Source organism: Myodes glareolus, chromosome 4 (assembly GCF_982192425.1).
Source record: "Myodes glareolus chromosome 4, mMyoGla1.1, whole genome shotgun sequence".
Lineage (NCBI taxonomy): Eukaryota > Metazoa > Chordata > Mammalia > Rodentia > Cricetidae > Myodes > Myodes glareolus.
Genome location: NC_142029.1, coordinates 102,052,872 through 102,075,948, shown reverse-complemented (window position 1 = coordinate 102,075,948; position 23,077 = coordinate 102,052,872). Strand labels below are relative to the sequence as shown.

General features: G+C 43.2%; 1 protein-coding gene across 3 annotated transcripts in view; it reads left to right on the top strand.

Annotated features, from left to right (window-relative positions):
- The first annotated feature begins 2,579 nt into the window (after positions 1-2,579).
- The window catches only part of Npsr1 (neuropeptide S receptor 1), a 192,138-nt gene continuing 171,640 nt past the window's right edge, over positions 2,580-23,077 (top strand). For 2 of the 3 annotated variants that reach the window (XM_048446369.3, XM_048446368.3), the window contains exon 1: positions 2,580-2,792. In XM_048446369.3, coding sequence (XP_048302326.1) covers positions 2,646-2,792 — 147 coding nt within the window. In that variant the 5' untranslated portion in view covers positions 2,580-2,645. Of the gene's footprint in view, positions 2,793-5,049; positions 5,118-10,078; positions 10,162-23,077 lie in introns of those variants that run through there. The other variant, XR_007234428.3, reaches the window with a different exon arrangement.

Below are 23,077 nucleotides of genomic sequence, written 5' to 3'. Positions count from 1 at the left end.
TAGGCCATGGACCTAGGGAAAACAAATACTACTATTCTGCTAAAGGAATGTAGCAGCAAAATGACTCCTAGTGACTTTCTGCTATACTCATAGATCTGTATCTAACTCAGCCATCATCAGAGAAGCTTCCTCCTACACCAGATGGGAACAAATCAGAGACTCATAGCTGGGCAATGTGTAGAGAACAAGACTCTAGAGAACACTCAGCCCTACATGGGATGTCCTCATCAAATCCCTCCCTTCAGTGGTCAGGGAAGTAGAAAGATTGTAAGAGCCCGTGGAATGACAGCAAGGGAAAAGGTGTTTGGGATAAAGCAGAACCGATGCACACATGAACTCAGACACTGGCAGCTTGAGCAGGATCTGCCAAGCTCTGAGTTGGATGAGGCTCCAGTGCTGAGAGGCCCCATCTCTGACCCAGAAGCTATTGCCAAATGACAAAGGAAAAAGATAATTTTCTCTAACAGAATCTCACTAGATACACAAACCACATATCAGGGTAGGCCCCACACCCAGCAGTAGACAGCCAACAGAAAAGGAACTCAATGATATTTTCAGGGGTTATTTTTTGTCTCATAATATATAATACTTTGAGCATTTTTAACCTTATAGATCTTTTGTTTACACCTTATGGTTTTTAATTTTGTATTTTCATGGGATTTCTCTGTGTGTGAATGTGTGTGTCACCGTGTCTTTATGTTCCTTTTGCTTTTTTCTCTGGCTCTTCTTTATCTTTGCTTGTTTTGTCTCATTCTGATTTGTTTGTTATTTTTGTTTTTTCTTAGTTGCATATTTGTTTTCTAATGAGAGAGGGAGAGGGAAAGAAAGGGTGTAGATTAGTGGGTAGTGAAGTAGGGAGATGCTGGGAAGAGCTGGGGGAAGGGAAAACATGATTAAATATACTGTATGGAGAAAAATCTATTTTCAATAAAAAAGGCAACTGAAGTGAAAATTTCCTATAGGAAATGTCTTATAGGAAAATTCATATTTTAAAAGTACAGTGTAATGAACATCCCAAAGTTAACACATTTAAATAACTATATAAGAGGAATCATGCATGGGAGCGGAGCATGTGACTCCAACTTCCTGCCATTCTTTTCTCTGAAGTAACCATGACAACTGAATTGCATCAGAATGAAAACATATAGTTTCTTTATTTCCCTTTGATCTCCTCAACAATTTTGGATTGTCGGTTTTCATTGTGTTTGTGGGTTACAGTTCTGCTTAACTGCTTTCCTTGGCTGCTAATGTGGTTGAGCTTCTTCTCCTGCCCATGTGTCAGGAGAACTTCTTGCAGACAGAGGTGCTTTGTCATTGAGCTGTGGTTCAATTTTGACCTTTCTCTAAGAATGCACACTTACCCAGCTCCGTCTTGTTGACCCCTTCCCCTGTGGGCTTAATGTCCTCCATCTCCAGTAAACTGACCATGGTGCTGGATAAGTCACCCTAAAGTTTTCCCAGGGTATTTCATGAATTGGGTTCTTCCATGTAGTTACCAAGGGGAGCAAACCAATGCTGACCTGCCTGAGTCACAGACTGGCTGTGAGTGTAAGGAAGCAGGTAATGGGCTTGTGACTTAGATTTGTGCCTAGCCCGTTCCCTTATTTAGATCAGTCTCATGTCCTATTTGAAAGCAAACGCACATATGTCTGTATCACAGTAAATCACTACCGTATAGAAATTCAGGAGGTACCACCAAAAACCTGCAGCAGCTGTGTGCTGGTGGCCAGGTCATTTCTCCCTTTGGGATCAGTCTCTTCTAGGACAAAATAAGAACATAAAGGCCACTTCCCTGCTTACCCCATAGTCATTTATGAAATCAAATAAAAAACACATAACTATGTTTTAGACGTTTGTTATTGAAGCCATCTTTTGGTTTGCCTAGTCCTCTCTGTAGTACCAAGGATTCTGTTACTATCACGTTTCCACCCTTACCCTGATCACTCTTGGCAAGAGCCAAGGCGACCCCACTGGGGGAGATGAATTCACATAGGAAGCCCCTAGTTTTATTATGACTGGGGCTTACTGACAGATACATGCTTCCAAGTGAGTGCTACCATGAGAAAACCTCGATAGAAGCATGGGCACTGTGTGCTTGGATTTAGTGAAGTAAAGTATGCATTGCCAAATGTATGCCTAGGTGAGAATTCTAAGTCAGAGAGCAATCTCAGCTGAAAGAAATGCATAACTCTGATTTCAGAAATACAAACATGACTTGAATTAATGGATCAGCTAAACATCCCAATTACTACTCAGTGGAAGCTGGAGCAAAGATAAGGGTGCACTGTACAGTCAGGAAAGCCCTCCCAGGGGTACACTAGCAGGGTCCTGGGGGATGCCCTTGGGATGAGGCCACACAGGGCAGGTCCGTGGGATGGAAAAGGCTGTGCTGGCTGCTGGATCATAACTGCAGAGGAGAGAGCAGCACGTGGATCTTCCCTGTTGTCAGGCAGAGCTCTTCAATGAGGTGGGCTCAGGGAGGGCTCCGTGCCTCCGCTCTGGTGAGCAATAGCCAGAAGCCTTGAGAGGCAGAAGAGGTGCCGAGTGCTCCATCAGCAGCTGCTGCCCTGGCTCTCAGAAGGCCGACTGGACTCTCTGACCAAGCCGTAGGTGCAGGGACAGTGAAACTCGACCCTGCCTGAGCCATGCCAGCCAACCTCACAGAGGGCAGCTCACCTGCCAACCAGACCATGCCAATGCTAGATGCTTCCCCAGTAGCTTGCACTGAAATTGTTACTTTCACTGAAGTGCTGGCGGCAGAGGAGTGGGGCTCCTTCTACTCCTCCTTCAAGGTAAGTGTCCTGGCTGTAAAGGCTAGAACAGGTGGGACGGAAGAGGGCTGTGGGTGTCAGAGCTGCTACTGGGAATAGTCTCCTTTTCTTTCCTTTTCCTTCTTTTTCTTTTCTTTCTTTCTTTGGATTAAGGAAGGGGCAAACCCCCCCCCCCCCCGATGAGTTCAAATACAGCTTCCTAGTTTTCAAAGCTCAACACTGTGGCTTCTTAAGAAGGCAGATGTTTTTGCTGTTTCTATGAAATCCTGTAACTCGTCAGTAACCCATCTCCGTGAAATATTTCCCTCTTCGTTTCACTGACTGAGAGCGCTGTAGTTAACCCCGGAGTAGTGTGCAAAGGTCTGCTTCTAGCAAAAGTAGTACATTTTCTAAAACTAAACGTGCTTCCTCAGTGTAAACACATTTAACCATTAGCGTTGGTTGTTTTTTGTTTGTTTGTTTGTTTGGGTTTTCATCATAGGTTTGGGACACTACATCCCTAGGGGCAGTGGGCTGACAGCAGGAGGGAGAGAGTGGCAGGCAGGAAGGATCTCTCTGTCTTAGCTGTGTCTTCTTAGTGAACGTTAGTGAGAAACAAACTGTTTGATGAGTTAATGGTGGTGATAATTGCAACAGGTTGCGTCCTAGAATAAATCAAAAGAATCTGAGTTTAATGAGCTTCACTGCTGTAATATCAAAAGATGATAGCACTTTCACTATGCTGATATTTCCCCTGTTTTATAAAATGATCTAATGGAGAGGAACAAGACAGGTGTCTGGAAAATGTGAATTTGCTGCTTCACACACGCAGACACTGGGTGGTGGGGCCATTTCACACCCCTTCTGCCTAAGGCGACTCACAGCAGGAATTCTGAGTCACAGCCTGTCCTTCATGTCAAATAAGATCCAGTCATAGCTGTGTTGTTGTTGCTGTTATTGATAATTCTCTGATGTTCTTGAGATGATTGGGGTTTTGCAGTTGGATTTACGATTACCGTGGAATCCTCTCTGTTCTACAGATTCACTCCTGGTTCTCAACTTTTAGAATAAAAGTTTTGTCTGGGAGCTGTCCAGAGAGTCCTGTAGTGAGTTAGAGTGGATATCAGTAGGCTTTGTGTGACCAGGAAGCTTGGGCTCAGCAGGGCCACTGGCAACTTGCCCGTGATGTTTATGAAACAGGACAACAAGCATACTGAAGAGACCGGCCCTCCCCAAATGAATAATAATCAACAGTAGGGCCATTGTTCCAAGGCTCAGACTCATTTGCCATCTTGAATCCCACCTGAGGGGATGTTCTGAACATACAAACAAATCCCTGTGCCCCTCCACTAGTATCAGCACCCTCTATCCCAGTGATGTCTTTGTCACTAGACACTAGAGAATTGCATCCTCTGTTTCATTCCTATAGTTAAGCTTGTGGCCAGTGCACAAAGAGAAACAGAAAAGAATTATGTCCTTTGAAACCAGGAGCATTCAGTATTCTGCTTCATTGTGAGAAATACGTGCATTGACTAAAGCAGAAATTTTTAGATACACAAAAATCAGGGGAGAAGCCTTGGCAGCCCAAACTTCAGTCTTCGTGGAACTTTGTTGCCTTTGAGCACACGCGGTTCTGCTACACTGTTCCTACAGAAGTCTGCCTGCCATCCAAACCCTTGTTAGCCTTGGTTCCTTTTATGCCACATAATTCTAAGACAAAATGATAAAACATGTCCCCTATTTACAGCTTCCTAAGTGTGTCCCCTGAATTAATATTACCTTTGCAAAAGGCAGTAAAAGAAACATAAACTAGAAAAGGTGACAACAGTCTAAGTGGTGGAAATACTGCCAAGAGCCGTCTCCGTACATGCCACTTGTCTCCTTCGTGCCAAGGACCTTGCTGTGTGGCTTCCATGAAGCAGATATTGTCATTCCCATACTCACAGCATAAGCACTTGGCTTCTGTCTTCACCTGGGTTTATCTAAATTCTGCCTGTTCTTTAAGAGTCAGCAGGGGTTGCTTCCTCTAAAAAGTCCCCCACCTGCTGAGCTTCCTTGGGCTCTTGGACTGCACATCATATTGCTTTGGGCAACTGTCTCAGACTTCTGGAGTGAGTGTTTGTGGGATCAGACTTCTGCTGGAGTGTTTGTTGGGTCAGACTTCTGGAGTGTTTGTTGGGTCAGACTTCTGGAGTGTTTGTTGGGTCAGACTTCTGCTGGAGTATTTGTTGGGTCAGACTTCTGGAGTATTTGTTGGTTCAGACTTATGGAGTTAGTGTTTGTGGGGTCAGACTTCTAGAGTGTTTGTTGGGTCAGACTTCTGGTGGAGTGTTTGTTGGGTCAGATTTCTTCTGGAATGTTTGTTGGGTGAGTGTATTACAGACTCTGAACTTCTTATATTGCTTTCACATTCTCTCCCAAACCTAGCACTTTGCTAGGCACATGTGCTAAACAATTAGAGCATGAACGCAGTATAGTATTCTATTTCAGTCTTCAACATTCATTGTAATGGGCAGTACAATATTGGATTCATCCTTGGAAGAAGTGGTGGGGGGACCTGATGAGACACCATTCTCCCCAAAGTTTGTCCTCATCCTACGTAGCCTCTACCAACTATACTCACCAAGGGAAAGAACACATTCACCCGGTGCCTACTCCATTTCAAAGTCAATGTGTCTAAAGTCAGTCATTGATTCCCACAACTAGAGCCCTGAGATCCTGTCAATATGTCCGTACCAGTGTCAGCATAAGCCCTGGGAAACTCTTCCATCCCATCATAGCCTTGGGACAGCATAGTATTCTTATTCTCTGATCCAAAGCTATGTTGGCTGAAGACACAATATCCTTGTGTCTGACTTTCTGGCCTTCTTTTCATAAGCTTAGAATCTTTCCTTTCCTCCCATTTCTAGCCCTCCTGACCCTTATTTAAATCTCAACTCTCAACTGTCTTGTTGCATTGTCCTAAGCAAGTCAAATTCCCACGAAACTCAGAATGGCAGTCAAGCGTGAGTTTGCCTCCCACCTCCACGCATCTTGATCCTCCCCAGGAGCTGTGTGTGTGGACACACAGACGTAGCTTGAAGGTTTTCAACCAAAGCTTTGATGTGCTTCAGTTTCCAGCTTCATCTACCCCAGATGTCACATCCAATTCACCTCCCTGTAGTTGAGAAGTCCGAGGACTGAGAAATTATCTGAGCTTTGAGAACGTATCAGTTTTCAAATGCCTAACTCATTAGAATATACATAGTTCTGTTCAAAAACTAAACAAAGGTAAAACACTGTATACAAACACCTTTCGTCTTACAGGTGAGTTTGTTGGCATTGTTTCTGGAACTTGGTGATGATGAGAAATATAATTTAAAGAGAGTGGGAAGGAGCTATATCTGAATCAGGAAATTAGCTAAATTATAAAATAACACAAATGAAACTCAGACTTATTACTCATAGGTGAGAGGGGAAATGTGAACTAAGAATGCTAAGTATTACCTAATCACGATCTTCCACCATCCTCCTTCAGTGCATAGCTGCAAATGATGTGCGATTAGTCCAACTACTGTGTGCATGTAAACCGTGGCCTGAGTGTGAGAGGGGGATGAGGCACAGTTGTGCACTGTGTGTGCCCACCTCTCCGGCACTACTTACTGCCCAGCTTTCCAAACATTATCTTTCCTCCTGCTCTAACAAAAGGAAACTTTAACCCAACCTGTCCCAGTGATCCACACCGTACGACAGGCAACAATGATTTCACTTAAACTTCTGCATACTGCTAGCTCTGCATAGTCAGACAGCTCCTTTCTAAGACCCCATCTGCTTGCGCTGTGGCAACATCTCCGGACCTTCAATAACTCTCATTTCAATATATCCTTTCGTCTCCTTCTCTGACAGCCCCCTTTCACCTATTGTATACACGCCTTGGTGGCCTCATTGCCTACCCTGGGGCCCATTGTGCATTTTTTTAATTCTCTTCTAACTGGTTCCTCTCAGTTTGTTCACCGGGCTGCTCCAGTTGCATACTACGGCTGTCCCTAAGGGGAAGTCTTACCACTACTCAGGCAGATGTCTGTTAAAGTTCTCTCCTTTGCTGTTTGCTTCTGCTATTCATACCTAGTACACCAGTGGTGCCCCCCTGCTCCCCACTTACGGTGAACTGCATGCATTCAGTCCAATTTTATCTCCTGTAAGATATGTGCATTGCTAATAACTTTATAAGGATGGCGTGCAATTGACTGGCTATATATTAGTGCATAAAGAGATTGTCTTCTGTTAAATGTCTCTGTATTATTAACAAATTGAGTATCAAGAAGCATCTTCATGGTTAATTCAGAATAAACTTAGTCTCTGAGTAAACTTGGAGAGGTTTTCAGTCTAGGAAGGATCTTCTCTGGTACTGGCCTAAGGAAATCATCTAACTCCAAGGATAGCTTCCTTGGTAAGCATGGCAGTGGTTGGGGCATCTGCCCAGTTAGCGACAGGGCAAGAGGGCATTAACTTGAAGAAAGTTTTGTTGACCCTCAGAGCACTCATCCTTCTGGGCCCTGGTCTGGCTCCTGCTCTAGAGAAAGGGCAGTGATCCTTTGTGACTGTGCCTTCCCACTCCAGGGTGATGAACCTCCCCCCTTTGTTTATCTCTTTGCTTACTAAATCTCCACAACCTTGTAAGGAAGCAGTGTCCCCATCTCTGTTCCTATTTCTTCCAGCATTTCCATCTTAATGTATATCTGTATGACATCCAGGGAATCAGAGTCTGGTTTCTCCCAGTGCTTTGTCCCTGTGTTCTTTTCACTGTCTGGCACTTCCTCGTCCAGTACTCTCTCCAAAAAGGAAAAGCAATGCAATTTTTTCTCTCCCCATGTGTCTTTTGTTACACTACATCCCATCCAACACGCCCTCTCTTCAGCCTCCTTTCTGTAATAGGAAAATGACTCCCTGTGTTTCCATACTTGTAGCCAAGATTCTCTGATCTAAATGATCAAAGACACATTGCATGTGTGTGTGTGTGTGTGTGTGTGCGCGCGCATGTGCACATCTTTAAACCTATCTATTGAAAATCATTCTATATATAATTTTTCATTTATTTTTATACAATATATTTTGATTATGTTTAACAGCCCCTAACAACTCCAGACATTGTCCAACTTCTTCCCTACCCAACATCAGGTTCAATACAACAAAAACAACAATAACAAAATAAAATACTCCCCCCACACACACACAAACAAAAGCATGGAGTCAGTTTTGTGTCGCCTGCTACTTTTGGACATTGGGTCTGCCCTGGAGTCTGGTTGATATACCCAGTTGTCCTGGTCAGTGTTTTATTGCTAAGAATAGAGACACCATGACTATGACAACTCTTCTAAAAGCAAGCATTTAATTGGAGCTTCATCAGATGTTTAGAGGTTTAGCCCATTGTCACCATGGTGGGGACCATGGGTGTGCAGGCAGACACGGTGCGGGAGAATTAGCTCAGAGTTCTACATTCAGATCCACAGGCAGCAGGAAGAAAGAGACAGTGAGACTGGCTTGGGCTTTTGAAACCCCCAAAAATCCATACCCAGTGACACAATTCCTACCAAAAAGGGCCACATTTCCTAATCCTTTCAAATAATGTCACTCCCTGATGACCATGTATTCAAATCTCTGAGTCTGTGGGGGGCCATTCCCATTCCAGCCACTTCACCAGTGACATTTCATTTGTTCAGATGGATTTCCCCTTTCTTAACAGTGAAAACTGCAAAGAGCTTCTGGGTTAAGGTGGGACTTTGAAGTCACATCCTTTTACAAAGGAAAAAAATCACTTTCCTTCAAGCTGTATACAGTCTTCTCCATGAACTATTCAGATGCTCCGTACCGGGTTGCTTCCGGTATATTCTGTATGGGTACAGTCAAGGTTATAAACAAAGGGAAAGGGATACGTGGGCTGTAGTGAGAAACACATCAATTGATGCTTCAAAGCATTTCCCTATCGTCCTCATCCTGGAAATAACTTTCTGTTTACGCAGTGGGCGGCAGAGTCCCAGCTACAGACTCAAGGGAATGAGAAGGTCATGTTGTTTTTCTTCAGTGAGATCTAGTTTCTCTGTGTTTCAGTCATCTCACTGCAGGGAGAGTAACTGAGTCATCACCAGGTACAGATGGGCCCTCGAGCTGACCTGCAGGAGGCTTACTTCACATGTTCTCAGTGGCTTGTGACTGGTCTGCTCATCGCCTTTGCAGATGACCCTTTGGGGGACTGTTGTGAAATTTAAGGGACAAAACGCCTGCAATTTTCAGAACATCAAGTGGCTTAGAACAGTGTTCAGTTTTTAGCAATTATAGTCTCAGAATAAAATCCTTTTACTGTTTCCTGATATTACCTATTGGCCTATGATGTGTTGCTATTATCTGTGTGGGAGACACTTGGAGACACGGGAGACCTTGGAGCACACTTGGAGAGCCTAGAGCCTACCACAGTGCTTGTCAGCAGCACCAAGTGTCTGCCCTCAGATGGTGGTCACTGGTGTGTGCCCTCAGATGGTGATCACTGGTGTGTGCCCTCAGATGGTGGTCACTGGTGTGTGCCCTCAGATGGTGGTCACTGGTGTGTGCCCTCAGGTGATGGTCACTGGTGTGTGCCCTCAGATGATGGTCACTGGTGTGTGCTCTCAGATAATGGTCACTGGTGTGTGCCCTCAGGTGATGGTCACTGGTGTGTGCCCTCAGGTGATGGTCCCTTGTGTGTGCCCTCAGATGATGGTCACTGGTGTGTGCTCTCAGATAATGGTCACTGGTGTGTGCCCTCAGGTGATGGTCACTGGTGTGTGCCCTCAGGTGATGGTCCCTTGTGTGTGCTCTCAGATAATGGTCACTGGTGTGTGCCCTCAGATATTGATGGTCACTGGTGTGTGCCCTCAGATGATGGTCACTAGTGTGTCCTCTCAGATGATGGCCTGCTTCACTCTTTTTAATCTTCATTTCAATTGTAATTAAAACATCAAACTTTCGGAATAAGATACAGATACCTAGAAAAGATGGTATTTTACCTTATTCTGTTATTAGCTCAATGGCCCCTCCTTGGATAAGAAACTGTCTTGCTCAGAAAGCAAATGGGTCTCTACTCTGGAAGGAAGTAGGAGTTTTCCAGGTCACCATACAGCAAAGTTATCCAAGGTCAGCGAGAATAACTCCAGTTCCTGTTTCCCCACTTAAACAATGTTGACGCCCACCTGAAACAGGACGAATCTCTCAGTCTTCTCAGCACTTTACAATTTGCAAATTATTTCCTTTTACTGCATCCAAACTTCCTCTGTGTTCTTAGAAATGTTGAAATAGCATTCACTTTTTCTAACCAGATGGGAAAATGAAGACTGAGAGAAGTTAAAGGCACCGACTTCCAAAGAAACGGAACATCATTCTGAGCTGATGCGAGGACAGAGTAAGAGCTGCAGAGATAGAATATGAAGCCTGGAATCTCAGTGGTTTAATATAAGGCAGGCCATTTCCCCCCCACATCACAGTGGCTAGCTGCTCAACCTGCAGCTATGTCTTCACTTAGCCTCCAGGAGGGACGACCCTTATCCCCTGCTGGTGAAAGGCAGAGATTACGCAGGATTTCACAGTGGCCCATGTGGATCAAGAATCCCTTCATGATATGAAATATGCCTCCCCTGTATCTCCATGGAGGTCCAAAGCTCCAGTTAGTCCTTCTGTAGGATATAACCCTGTAGAGGTCTTCCTGACCTTTCATGCCTCCCCCGCCACCTTCTGGTCTCCTCTTCTCACTTTCTGCACGGCATATAGCGAACGTCCCCCCCCCCCTTTGAATTCTGGTACCACTCTGAGCTCTGTTTATGCCTTGCTCTCTGTGAAGCCTCAAGATGCATTCAGTGTCCATCAGCATCACCATCCAGTGCTCCAAAAGCACTCCCTATCTGTGAAAAGTGATGTGTTCTCTGGGCTGCCCTTTGTAGTAAGTAGTAGAAAGACAAAAAGAAGTGAGTATAGCCCTGAGGGGCACAGAAGCTAAGGCAGAGACTCAGGAAATAGTATTAAAATGGTTCTCAACTTTTTATACTCCTAACGCACAAGGCAGCCTAAAGATGTCTTACTCAATGTAATAGAAAACTTTACACAACTGTCACATCTAAAGTTAAGTTAAAGTGTAACATTGTGAAATCCAATCTTTTGGACTGTGCTTTTTCCTTCCCATTTGGTAAGTACCTTTTCCTCTACTAGCTTAAGAATCAAAGATGCTCTTGGCTGAGTGTTGTGCTAGGCACTGGCAGTGCTCAGGCAAATGAAATAGACTCCTGAGCCTCAGGCAGCTCTGTCTGCTGGGGGGTGAGGGGAGGTAGACACGGTGACGTCACTGTGAAAGAAGATGCAGCCAATCAGGTAAGGCAAAGCAAGGTGCTCAATAGGGTCATAAGTACAAGGTCCATAAGGACTCCAGAGAAAGCCAGTGCCCCACCTAGGAAACTGGTCTAGGTAGAGGAGAGAGAGGGGAGAACTTGGCTCTTATGGTCCATCACACTAATAATCCAGTATTTTTTCTTCCAAACAAGAAGAAATCTTTGATGTTTTATTAGAAATACCTGTTAACCGTTCAGGCTATATTTTGGAGCATTTAATCAGGATAACATGGAGATCCAGGGAGAATGCTTGCAGGTATGAGAGCTACGTGCTCAGCCAGTCGCTGGGAGTGTGAGATTGAAGAGAAAGAAGCCACAGGCACCAGGGACGATTACAAGAGTGTGAGCCATGGGGAGTCAGACTGGAAAAGGCAGAGGAGGAAAATGAGTGGCAGGCTTAACCAGGAAAGCTGATTCTAAAGTTTGCATGGGAAGGAAAAGAAAATTAAAACAGTGGTGACCCTAAAACACAGTAAAACCTGTTTACGGTCATAAAATAAACTAAAGTGTAGATTGGGAAAGAGAGCCAGAAGCCAGCCCACATATGCGTTTGCATTGCGTCCTGATAACGGTGAAAAAAAAAAAAAAAGACTTCAGTAGAGAACAGGGAAAAACCAAATGAGTCTGAGCGGTGACAGCCATGTTGAAAAGTGAAACTACCCCATGTGCACAGTCTGTAAAACCCATTCCAATTCCGTCATATGCCCAAGTGAGAACCCTAATGCAAAATACAGGAAAACATAGAGAAGCATTTGTGGCATTGGATTAGACAAGGATTTCTTCCAGCCAGCACCAAATGCTCAACCACACAGATACACAGAACTTTGATAAACTGGGCTTCCCTGAACTCAAGAGTTTACACTATTAAAAGAAGGCAAGTCCTAAGGGAGGAGAAAATATTGTCAACTTCGAAAGTCCAATAGAGTGTTTGTATCTGGGACATGTAAAGGTTATTTAAAACTTAATAAAAAGAGGATTAAAAGTTTAATATAATGACAAAATATCTGAATAAAGACATCATCAAAGAAAATATAAGAAAAGTACATGAAGCAAACAATAAAACGTCATTGTTCACTCAGGAATGAATGGAAGAGGAACGTCGTCAAAGGAACGCACTATGTCCTGGTTGGGGAAACGCACGTTAAAACACCGGCAAGGCCAAGTACCTGCAAGGTGATGGAGTGTGCTGGTGGAATAATAAAAGCGAAGATATTTTTGAAAAACTGGCCATGTTCTTTATATAAAGTTAATCATGCATTTATTATATATGATAAAACCTTCTTCCTAGCAATTTTCCAAGGAAAATGGAACATATTCATTCCTAAAACTGGCTTCATTTGATTGCCAAAAACTATGGAGATTTAAAACAAATGAACATTCCTAAAATGGGAAATGAATAAACCAACTGTGGCAAAGCCCATGATGAAAATTACTCAGCAATGAAAAATGAATTGACTTTCCTCTGCACACAGCATCACGAGTGAGCCCTCCGCTCACTGTTAGATGAGTCCAGTCAAAAGCGCTAATAATAATAATTGATAATAATTTCATGTATTTTTTATTTTCTTTTGTTATTTAAATATTTTAATTAATTTTCATACAATATATTCAACTCCTCCAACTCCTCCTTGATCCCATCTACCTCCTTACCCACCCAATTTTATGTTGTTTAAAAAAAACAACAAACCAAAAACTCAGCAATAACATAAAAACTAAAATCAAAACAAGCAAGACAAAAGACCAATAAGACAAAGATGTCAAAACAAAGAAAAACGAAATTTAAAAAAAAATTCCATTAGATTTCATGGACTTTGTTTTGTATTAACCAACCACTCCTGGAGATGGGGTCTGCCCTGGAGTGTGGCTCATAGCCGGAGTGACACTCCTTTTGAAAAAACGGATTTTCCCTTTGCCCGTGGGTACCAATTACAGAAAGCTTCTTGGTTAGGGGTGGGAGCCCAGGTCTACTTCCCACTGTGAGTGCTGGGACCCCACTTGACTTGAACCTCCGTGAGTCCTCTGTGCACTCCTACTGTCTCTGAATTGGCACGTACTTCCGTCTTGTATCTGGAAGACATTGTTCTTTGGCCTTCTCTGTCATCTTTGGCTCTCACAGTCTTTCTGTCTCCTCTTCTGCACAGACCCCTGAACCTTGAGGGGGGAGGAGTTTTGTGAAAACATCCCATTTAGGGCTGAGTGCTCCAAAGCCTCTCACTTTCTGCACATCATCCAGTTTGGGGGCCCGTGTTGATTCCCATCTACTACAAGAAGTTCCACTGATGTGTGTTGAGGGAGGTACTGATATGCAAATTACATACAACAAGCTTTCAACAGCAGACACCAAATGAGTGCCATGATTAGAGGTAAGGGAGAAAAGTGTGCCTTGGAAAGACACGGGAAAATCTCCCTGGATGACGGAATTGTTCTTTATCTTGATTGCAGAGATTATATGCATATCAAAACTCATAGAGCTATACATTAAGGGGGTGAATTTGATCTTGCATAAATTAGACCTTAATGCAAATTTTATATAGATTATTCTTGCATGTAATTTTCACAAACCATACTCCATTTAAAGTCACAAAGTCTGAGGGAAAGTATAAGGGAAACACAGTTCGGGCTCCATAGGACCTGGAAGGATACATTAGCACAGAGCTAATAACAGAGCGAGCTAGCCAGCAGGTATGGTCTAAGGTAACTGCCACAGCGCCATAGGGCTTTGCTCAAACCCTGTCTCCTTCGTACTCCTTGAATAAGGACTCTTTTAACTGTGTTCCCTGTGACTCACTGGTTTTCTTCTCAGGACACATATGTGATATTACATATTGTGTGTGTCCTGTGTCACCTCTCAGGTTCTGGAAATGAGGTTCCTCAAAGATAGGATTGTCACTTGTCTCCATGTTCCCCATTTGAACAGCTGTGCCTAAGAGTCTTACAGAGTAAGTGAGTCCTCTCATGGCCTTCACTGGGCTACAGGTCACTTGACAGAGAGTCCCGGGAGAGTTCTGAGGTTCTCCCCGGGTCCTCTTCACCACACTTTACGTGGAGACTTTAGTATACACATTTTCTCAGAATCTTCACAATCTAATCTGCAGTGAGGGTGAAAAATGACACTGGTTCTGTGCGTATGTGGGGTACGTGAGTAGGGGGGACAGATGCAGGACCTGAGCCTGGAGAAGGAACCCGGAAGGAACAAGTTTCTGGAACCAGCTGTTAGGATGGCCCTAGAGTCTGCTTTAACTCGCTCCTTGCCATTTCTGCTGAAGCTCGCCTGAATTTTCTCCTCTATTAACAATGTCTTATTGTGGGAAAGTCTCTGAAGTATCAAATAAAGGTTTTTCTTTATCTGAGAAAATAGAGAGCACTGGAATTTTACTTCCCTGTCTTTTTTACCTGGAGCTCAGATACAACGTGTGAAGCTGTGCCAACCATTCTGCGACCAAAAGAGGAAAAGCAAAGACATTTGGGAGATTGGGGTCAGCAACAACCTGCCTTCAGGTTTCTAGTTAAATGGAAAAAGCCAAAGCATTTCTGTTTAAGTGATTCTATTTACATAGACATTCGTTCCTTTTAAGTTGAAAACTTTATTGGTATAAATATCAAATGAAATAGAGATTGTATTGTGAACCTGAGGCCCTGCAAGTGAGGTACAGAGCCAAGAAGCCACGTCAGGAGGTTCTCGTTTTGGCAATACAGAAGCTGGCTATGTCCAGTTCCTGTTCCTGTATCTAGACTACAAAGGTCCAGCATAGTTCGTATGATTCTAAGTAACAAGAAAAAGGCTCTTCCCCCTGGGGGAAAAGGGCTTTAAATTTTCTTTAGATGATCCTCATTCCAGATGTTAAAAATGCCATTTGCTTAAATAGCTTTGGGGAGAAGTGAGCATAACATTGGCTCGCTTTTCCGTCACAGCTCTCTAAGATTTTTAAAAAGCTTCCCAAAAGTACAACCTGAAATCAACCAAAAAAATGTAGCTTTCTGGCTTCTGGGGACAACCAGTCTCTCGCTTCTGGGGACAGTCAGTCTCTTGCTGTGCACTCTTGAGGACTTCAGGGCTGTTTAGCCAGCTTTACAACCCTGGCACAATGTCCTGCCTTGGAGAAGGTCTAAACATGACAGTTCTCCTGAGCCTGGCATTGTTTTCAGAGGAGAAGGAGGAGACCATCATGGAAGAGTCATGGGGACTAGTCTCTGAGATATTCTCAACAAGCCCAGAGCAGATGGCTGGTGGGGAAGGGAGTGGTGTTTCCTTATGCAGGGGCTTCTCGGGTCCCATATATCTGCGTACTTAGCTCACCGGCCTTTTGCATCTATCCATCTCAGTACTCACAGACTGACAGGCTCTTTATCCTCCCGGCTTCTCCACACATATATCCTGGTGCTCCCCTTTTCAGCTTCTGTGTCCCGTCTGATTTTGCGTCCACCAATACTGCTCATCTGACCACCACAAAAGCAAAGAGATTCATGGGACTCCTTCCCTCATCAATTCTGCTTTTGGAAGTTCAGAAACTTCCCCTCTAGGGAGGAATAAGTAGCAGGGGAGGATTAAGAATTGAGTGGACCCTTCATGGACTCCGAGGAAGTCAGGAAAGGCCTTCTCTTTTCCCCCTCAAGCCACTCCTTTGACAGTGTTCCCTGGTAACCTTGCCACTCTACTCACTACTCACACATTCTGCTTACACCCTGCATGCTTGGTTAATCCCTGCCGCCGCCTTTACTTTAATCTTCATCTCACATAATTTAAACCTTTTTCCTCAATCAGCCAGCTGCCAAGTACTAGCATTGAAACCTTTTAGAATAAACTGATTCTGTACCTCCTGGGTAATAACTTATACCTTGTTTCCTAAATTTCCAGAATGCATTTTATTTCAGAAGAAGCCTTGGGTTACTGAAGAAAAGCTCCTCCCTGTGAGCTTCCTGGACATTAGTCACAGCTGGACTATTTTCAGAACTCAGACTGGAGTGTAGCTCAGTGGTTAGAATGCTCACCTGGCATGTGTAAACCCTGGTTAGATCTCCAATGCTGTAAAAACTGGGTGTGTTGGTGACTACCTATAATCCCAGCATTTGGGAAAGGAGGATAAGAAGTTCAACGTCATCCTCAACTAGCAAGTCAATTAGAAGATTCTAGAACTTTCTAAGAGAAGCTACAGCTCTTGTGTTAAGTTGGTGCTTGAGCCTCCCAACCTTCTGAAATACACGAAAGTCTCCAGTAGGACTGGGAATTCCAGTCACACACAGATATTGAACCAATGTGTTTGCTCAAGAATATTGTTCACCTAATAAACTATAAGCTACAAATTATAGGCTAATAAATAATTGAAAGGAATATTGTGTGTGCTCAAACGCAGCTTCCCTCTACTCATCTGCTATTGTGGACTCTAAACTCTGAGAAGGCAAGCAATCCATACAGAAGAGGATGCTCTTTGGCCATTAATAAATTTGATGCCCTTTCCAACACATTTAGTATCTTTTGAGGAGTTTTTTGATTAAACCGAATGAACATTCAAAGGAAATTCAATAACATAGAAACTATTAGCCCATAATAAAACTTAAAAATAATTTCTGGAATGCTAATTCTGTCAAGCATTTTGTTCCTTCCATTGATCATTTGATTTGTTCCTCCTCTGATCGTGTTTAAGTTAGATTAGACTGAGTTAACTAACATGCAATTCCAAACTGTCATGTTCTAATGTCTGTTTTCTATGTCAGCCCCACACTGTAACATAGTGATAAGAAGTCTGATTATTGCAGTCTGTTGGGGCCCTAGTAACAGATGTGGCACCCAACATAGACTTCTAGAATTCTACATCAGGAGAGGTCACAGAGAGGAGGAGAAGAAATGAGGAAGACTGAAGAAGAGAAGGTTGGAGGGAGAGAGAAATTGGTTTGTGTAACAAAAGAATTCAAATATTTTAGGAAGCACCCTGCCCTCGGGCTCCTTTCAAACTTCTCCTTTGCTCAGTGGGCTCAATGTACCAGAAAGTTGCTGGAACAAACACAACTAGGGGCCTATGGAACAGGTAACACCCAGAAAAAGGGGAAAACTCCATAAGGAAAGCTCAGAGACTGAGCAGGGTTGACAAAAGGAGACAGGAATTCCCTACCAGTGACCGGTGACCATCAATCCACACTTAGCAGTACAGAATCAGTGCAACAAGCCTGTGATCAATAATGAATAACGGTTTGTCCTGAAAAGGAAATATTGGGGCACATGTGAACTTAATAATACAAATTTGCCAAAATACAGAAAGGAATGAACATTTGGCCAATAAAAATAGAGGAGTTTTGGCAGACGTGTGATGAATTTACACCCAAGGAATTTCTAAGAGAAAGTAACATTTTGGAGCTGTAGTTTTACAGAATCGACAGAATAAATATTGAGTCGAAGTGAAGACTGTCCAAGCCTATACATTTGTCAAAGGAAATAAAAAATAGAAAATAAACATTAAAAGTACATGCAGAACCTTTGATTTACAATACATATGATAGTTATGTGGCGTATAGAACATGGTGAAGGTCTTAATAAATAAAGTTCTTGGGGGAGAAGACATAAAATTCTGAACAAATATATTACATGCAAAGTTTTAAAAATATAGGAAAAAATGTTACTGTAGCCTGAGCAATAAAAATTCAGTAATAAACATGAAAAAATAAGCTGACAATAGTAAAGAAAACTGATATGGAGTTAACAGTCAGTGCTGCCAGCATCCCCTTACCGCGTTTCCTACAGCACAGGTGTCTTGTAATGACAAAGTCTGTCAAATCAGGTGTTAGTCAGGGTTCTCTAAAGGAAAAGAACTGAGAGAATCACACACACACACATCACCTACCAGGCATAGGCAAATACACACACATAAGACTGTATATATATATATATATATCATATATATAATCAAATATATATATGATTTATTAGATTGGCTTTGTATGATTAGTCCAGTAGTCTAACATAGCTAACTCACACTGGAGAGACAAAGGACAAAGGATATAGTAGTTATTTGGTGCTGGGGGCCTGGGGAGGTCCTAGACAGTTGCTGGATTAAGATTTAATATCAGCAACAGCAATAGAATAAATGAACCTGCCAGTGAGAGTAAGGGCAAACAGGCAAAATCCAGGTTTCTTCTGTGCACGTCTTTTGATCTGGGCCACCACAAGAAGGTGCCATCCATATTTAGAGGGGTCTTCTTGCTTTGAATGATCTTATCAAAAAAATTCCTCACAGGAGTGCCCAGCAGCTTGTGTTTTAGCTGAGTCCAGATGCAGTTAAACTGACAGCTGAGATTAGACATACACGGGGTGTTCAGATTACAGCCCCCATGACTAAACAGAGACAGGTTTGGGGTGTCCTCAGAACCTCCTTACAAACACTGGGTGGTAGGAGATGGATGTTATCTTAAAATGATGAAAACATAATTATGGCAGGGGCAAGGTTTTGTAGGAGGATGCGGGAACACCACCTAGAATCACAGAGAAGCCGAGCTGTATGAATGCTGTGGTGGGTAGCTCCTGGTGTGCAGGAATCAGGCAGGAGTATTTCAATGAACCACACTAGTTTCCCCACTTTGTTTCTTTCCCCAACTTGTTATATTATCACCCTTTTAATTTTCCATATTCGAATTCCAAGTTGAGTTCTTGGTCGTCATTAGGATAAGAGCTACAGAGTACCTATTCCTTTCAGTATGTGTTTTCTCAAAACAAGCTGCTTTCCCAACTTTCTGCTGTCTTCCCTCATCATTGATTCTGAGCCTTCTGGATGAGCTGGAAACATCAGAGTTTGAGGTGGGATGGTCTGACTGTGAGAATTCCTCAGATACTACCTTCCAGACCAGAAAACAAGTTTCTACTATCCCGGCTTCATCAATTATATGCCTCAGTAGGAAGAAGGCTATCTTTTCACTTTTGTTTTACAGTAACTACAGCTGGCCCTCCACATCTGTGGATTCTGCATCCACATCCAAACCCCCAAAAATTAATAACAAAAATGTTTGTACTGAACACATATGAACCTGTTTTCTTGTCGTTATACCCCAAGAAATACATTGTAACAATCAATACAGATTGATATACAGAGTTTGCATTGAGCTGCCTAGGTAATCTAGGGATGAGTTAAGGTACACGGGAGGATGGGCAAGGGTTATGGGATAAGATTACACCATTTTATAACAAATTTGAGCACAGGTGTATTGTGGTATGCAGAAGACTGAAACTGATTCCATGTGGGCTATGAAGGGTAGAGTAGTTTGCCTTCTTCTAGGTTGTAGAGATTTGGATCTGATTTATCCAAATGTTAGTTTTTTATTATCTCAAGAGCCCAGAGCTTAAATAGCAATTTAAATGTTAATCCCAGTTCTTGGTACATAGCAGACACTTCATTTGTTTATTCAGCAAATATTAATTACTCCATAGACTCAAAGCACAATAGGTTTTCAGATGATTTCTAACAGCTGTGACTTGATGCATTGTGGGAATTCAAATGGAACTTCAGAATTTAATCATTTTAAATCTCCCAATCCACCTCATTTGTGGTTAATAAGGACATCCTCTTGTGTGCCAAGAAAGAGTCACAAGAGCCTCTGTTGAGGTGCACATGGAACATTGGTACTTCTGTTGCAGAATCTAGAGTTTCCTGGCAACTAGGACACTGAATCTCACAGTAATGTGAGCATCACTCCTTGCTCCAAGTCCTTATTGACATGAGAATGATAAGGGAATGAGAAATTAACACAGCCACTAAAGCCTGGTCTACGGCTCCCAGCACTGTTGAGTAAACACCCTAGCTCTGTTGACTAATTGTTCCTGCACAATTAGAAATGTACATGCAGTCAGGGAACATCTCCCAGAGACTAAACTAAGAAATACACATTAAGCGGTTCTCTGGAGTCTATTAAATAACTTTCCCACCTGGTAGAAGAAGCATGTGTTTATTTCTGCCACCCATGAAGATGGTCATGCTTCTGAAGAAGATTCAGATGTATGATCTTTTCTATAAGAATCAATTCTCCTCGCCCATGACAAGACCTAGTCCAGGCCATTCCCTATCCTGAGACTTGGTTTTTAGGGTTTATCTCTGGTCTTCGTTATCAGTCTTCCTCAGCTCAGTGCCCACCACTCAGGGACTGGACAGCCAGGGTCGCACCTCCCAATGTTCACTTTCTTAGCCCGTCCTCACTCCTGTCTGTGAATTCTTTGCTTGACTCTTTTCCAGCTTTTCAGACGCAGCTCACCTCATATTTATGAAGGTCTGACCAACCATGACCACCTCTCCTCAAGTCCTTATAAGGGCTGCTGGGATGCTATAATGGCTGGGCTGCTATAGCAGCTCATTCTCGATGCTTCTCTGAGAACAATCGCTGCCCTCCCCATGTGACTACAAACTCTGTAGCTTGGACTCCCATATAATATCCGCCCCCCCGACCCTGGCAAGCTGCGAGTTAACTGAATCATGTCCACGGCTGCACCATTTCTGAGACAGCTTTCCATTTTTGTTCACTGTATCATTTCTATACAGCCTTGTATCAGCTAAGTCCACCCTCACGGTGAATACTTCCCTGGTTCAGTCCTCAAAAGTTCAGAGGATGACTCTTAGTCCACAGCTACTCTAGACAGCCTGATGCACAGCCCTGCCATACTGTGGAGGCCCAGCCAGCCCCCATTCTTCATGCAGAAGGTCTTTGGCCAACTTGCTTTGCCAGTCCCCAGACAGGTCCAGATATCTCAGAGGTGTTCTCTCCATCCCTGTTCTGGATATCGGTGAAAGAATCATAAAAAGCCTTGAATAGAACAGCCCTTGAATGAAGTACTCATTTATGCATAGTTGTATAGTATTTTTCTCACACTGCGTGAGTACGAAGACGATCTAGCTAATGCAAAGCAGAAACCCTCCTCTAGCTCTAGGTGAAACAGCTGGAAAGGTGAATGCAGAAAATCAGCTGGGATGACAATGTTCCAATTGTAATTGCAAAGATATCCCAGCTGGGTTGCTGAAGGGTTGTCCGTGATCCAAAACAAGCAAACCGAAGGACGGGCTTTTCAAATCTGTAACACCGGAAGATGGCTTTAGGGAAGAAAGAAGGTGGTCCTCTGAGTAAGGGCCTTCCTACCTCTGGGCTTCCATGTCAGCCAGGTGGCCACTGACCACTTAGCAGAACTTTTAAAGCAATACAGGGTGAGAGAGGATAGGGCAAAGTCCTGAGTGTTAGATTCCTAACTGTTCAGTAACCATCCAGAAGTCCCAGAGCTTAGCAGAATGGCAAACTATTCACGTCTAATTAAGTGTCTTCAGGGATCGAAGCTTTGCAATCTGTCTCCCTGAAATGACCGTTTGGTATAAGGTCATTTCTGTGCCAATGGAATTAAGAATTCCTATTTCTGCTTTTGTTATTTCCAGCCAACCTGAACAAACCACCAGGCATTATTCGGGGCTCAGTACTTAGGTGATATGAGCAGTAAGAGCCAGACAGGTCTCAGAAGCAGGAAAGTCTTTGCTGCTGGCTCAGAACTGGGGCTTTATAAATTTACCACTGAACCTTTCTCTGCAGTTTCATTTCCTGACTTGGAAAGTAACAGATATTTTCCTCCTTCCTTTGTTTGAAATATCAGTCTTCAGCATCACACAAATAACAGCATCCACAAAATAAGCCATGAAAATGTGAGGGTATCACAGTGCTCTAACCCTCACTCCGAGCAGATGATATAGCTGAACCCTTCTGTCACATATTTGATTACTGTCATGTGGAAGCCACACATTGCTCCAGCATCCAAACTGTGTAATCAGCATTGACCTGAAGCTTATTCCAAGCCAGCTCCCTAGCCAAGCTTTGGATGAGATTCGGACCCAAATGTAAATGAAGATTGGTTTCAATGTGAAGGCATAAAGTAAAGCGATAAGCCAATGTTATCACTTTATGTCAATCTCTACTCAATTTGCAATAGAAATCCAGCATGTCGGCAGGCATAGCCTGAATGTTTCCATGATCAAAGCTGGATCAGGATCCAGGCTGCAGCATTTATAAGCCAAGGAATCCACTTGTTTCAACTGCTTTTCCTTATTTGTAAGACTGAATACAGAGATGCCACAGTGACCAAGTTCTGATAGGTGAGTCACCAACATGGAAGGCTTCCCCAGGGATGCTCACAGCCTGGCATCGGATAACAGAGAACACGTAGCTACGTATCATATTTGACAAGGCAAAGAAGTCGCGCACCTTACAACTGGCAAATAGATATACCTTAACAACAAAAGTTTTATGCTTTCTAGGCCTTCTGTGAGAAAGAGAATTCCAACTGCATCTGGATAAATTATGACTTCCGCTCCAGACAATCCTGACAAACAGAGTCAAGTAGTGCGATTAAATGTTTTAGATTTCCCAAGATATTTTCAATTGCAAATGAGCCTCTCTAGATTTGTTATCTACTATGTAATGATTTAACATGTTTATTAACACTCTTTTGGGGCCATTGTCTTGAGTTTCTATTGATAGAGCCATGATCAAAAAGCAATCTGGGGAGAAAAGGGTTGATTTACCTTACACTTCCAGGCAACTGCCCATCAGTGAGGAAAGCCAGGGCAGGAACTCAAGAAGGGCAGGGACCTGGAGACAAGAACTGATGGGTTGACCATGGAGGAGTGCTGCTTGTTGTCTTGATTTCCACCGTTTGCTCATTCTATCTAGGACCTCCAGGACCTAGGTTTATCATCCCAGAAGTGGTACAGTCCATGAGCTAGGCCCTCATACATCAAGCATCAATGAAGAAACTGTCTCCAGCCAATCTGGTACGGGAAATTTCTCACTTGAGGCTCCCTGTTACCAAATTACTCTAGCTTCTGTCAGATTGACTTTAAATCAGCCAGCACAGCCATGCAGACGCCAGGATCGCCAAGGAGGTTCTGACTCAGCATCACATTCCTGAGCATCCTTTTGAAGCTATCCTACTCC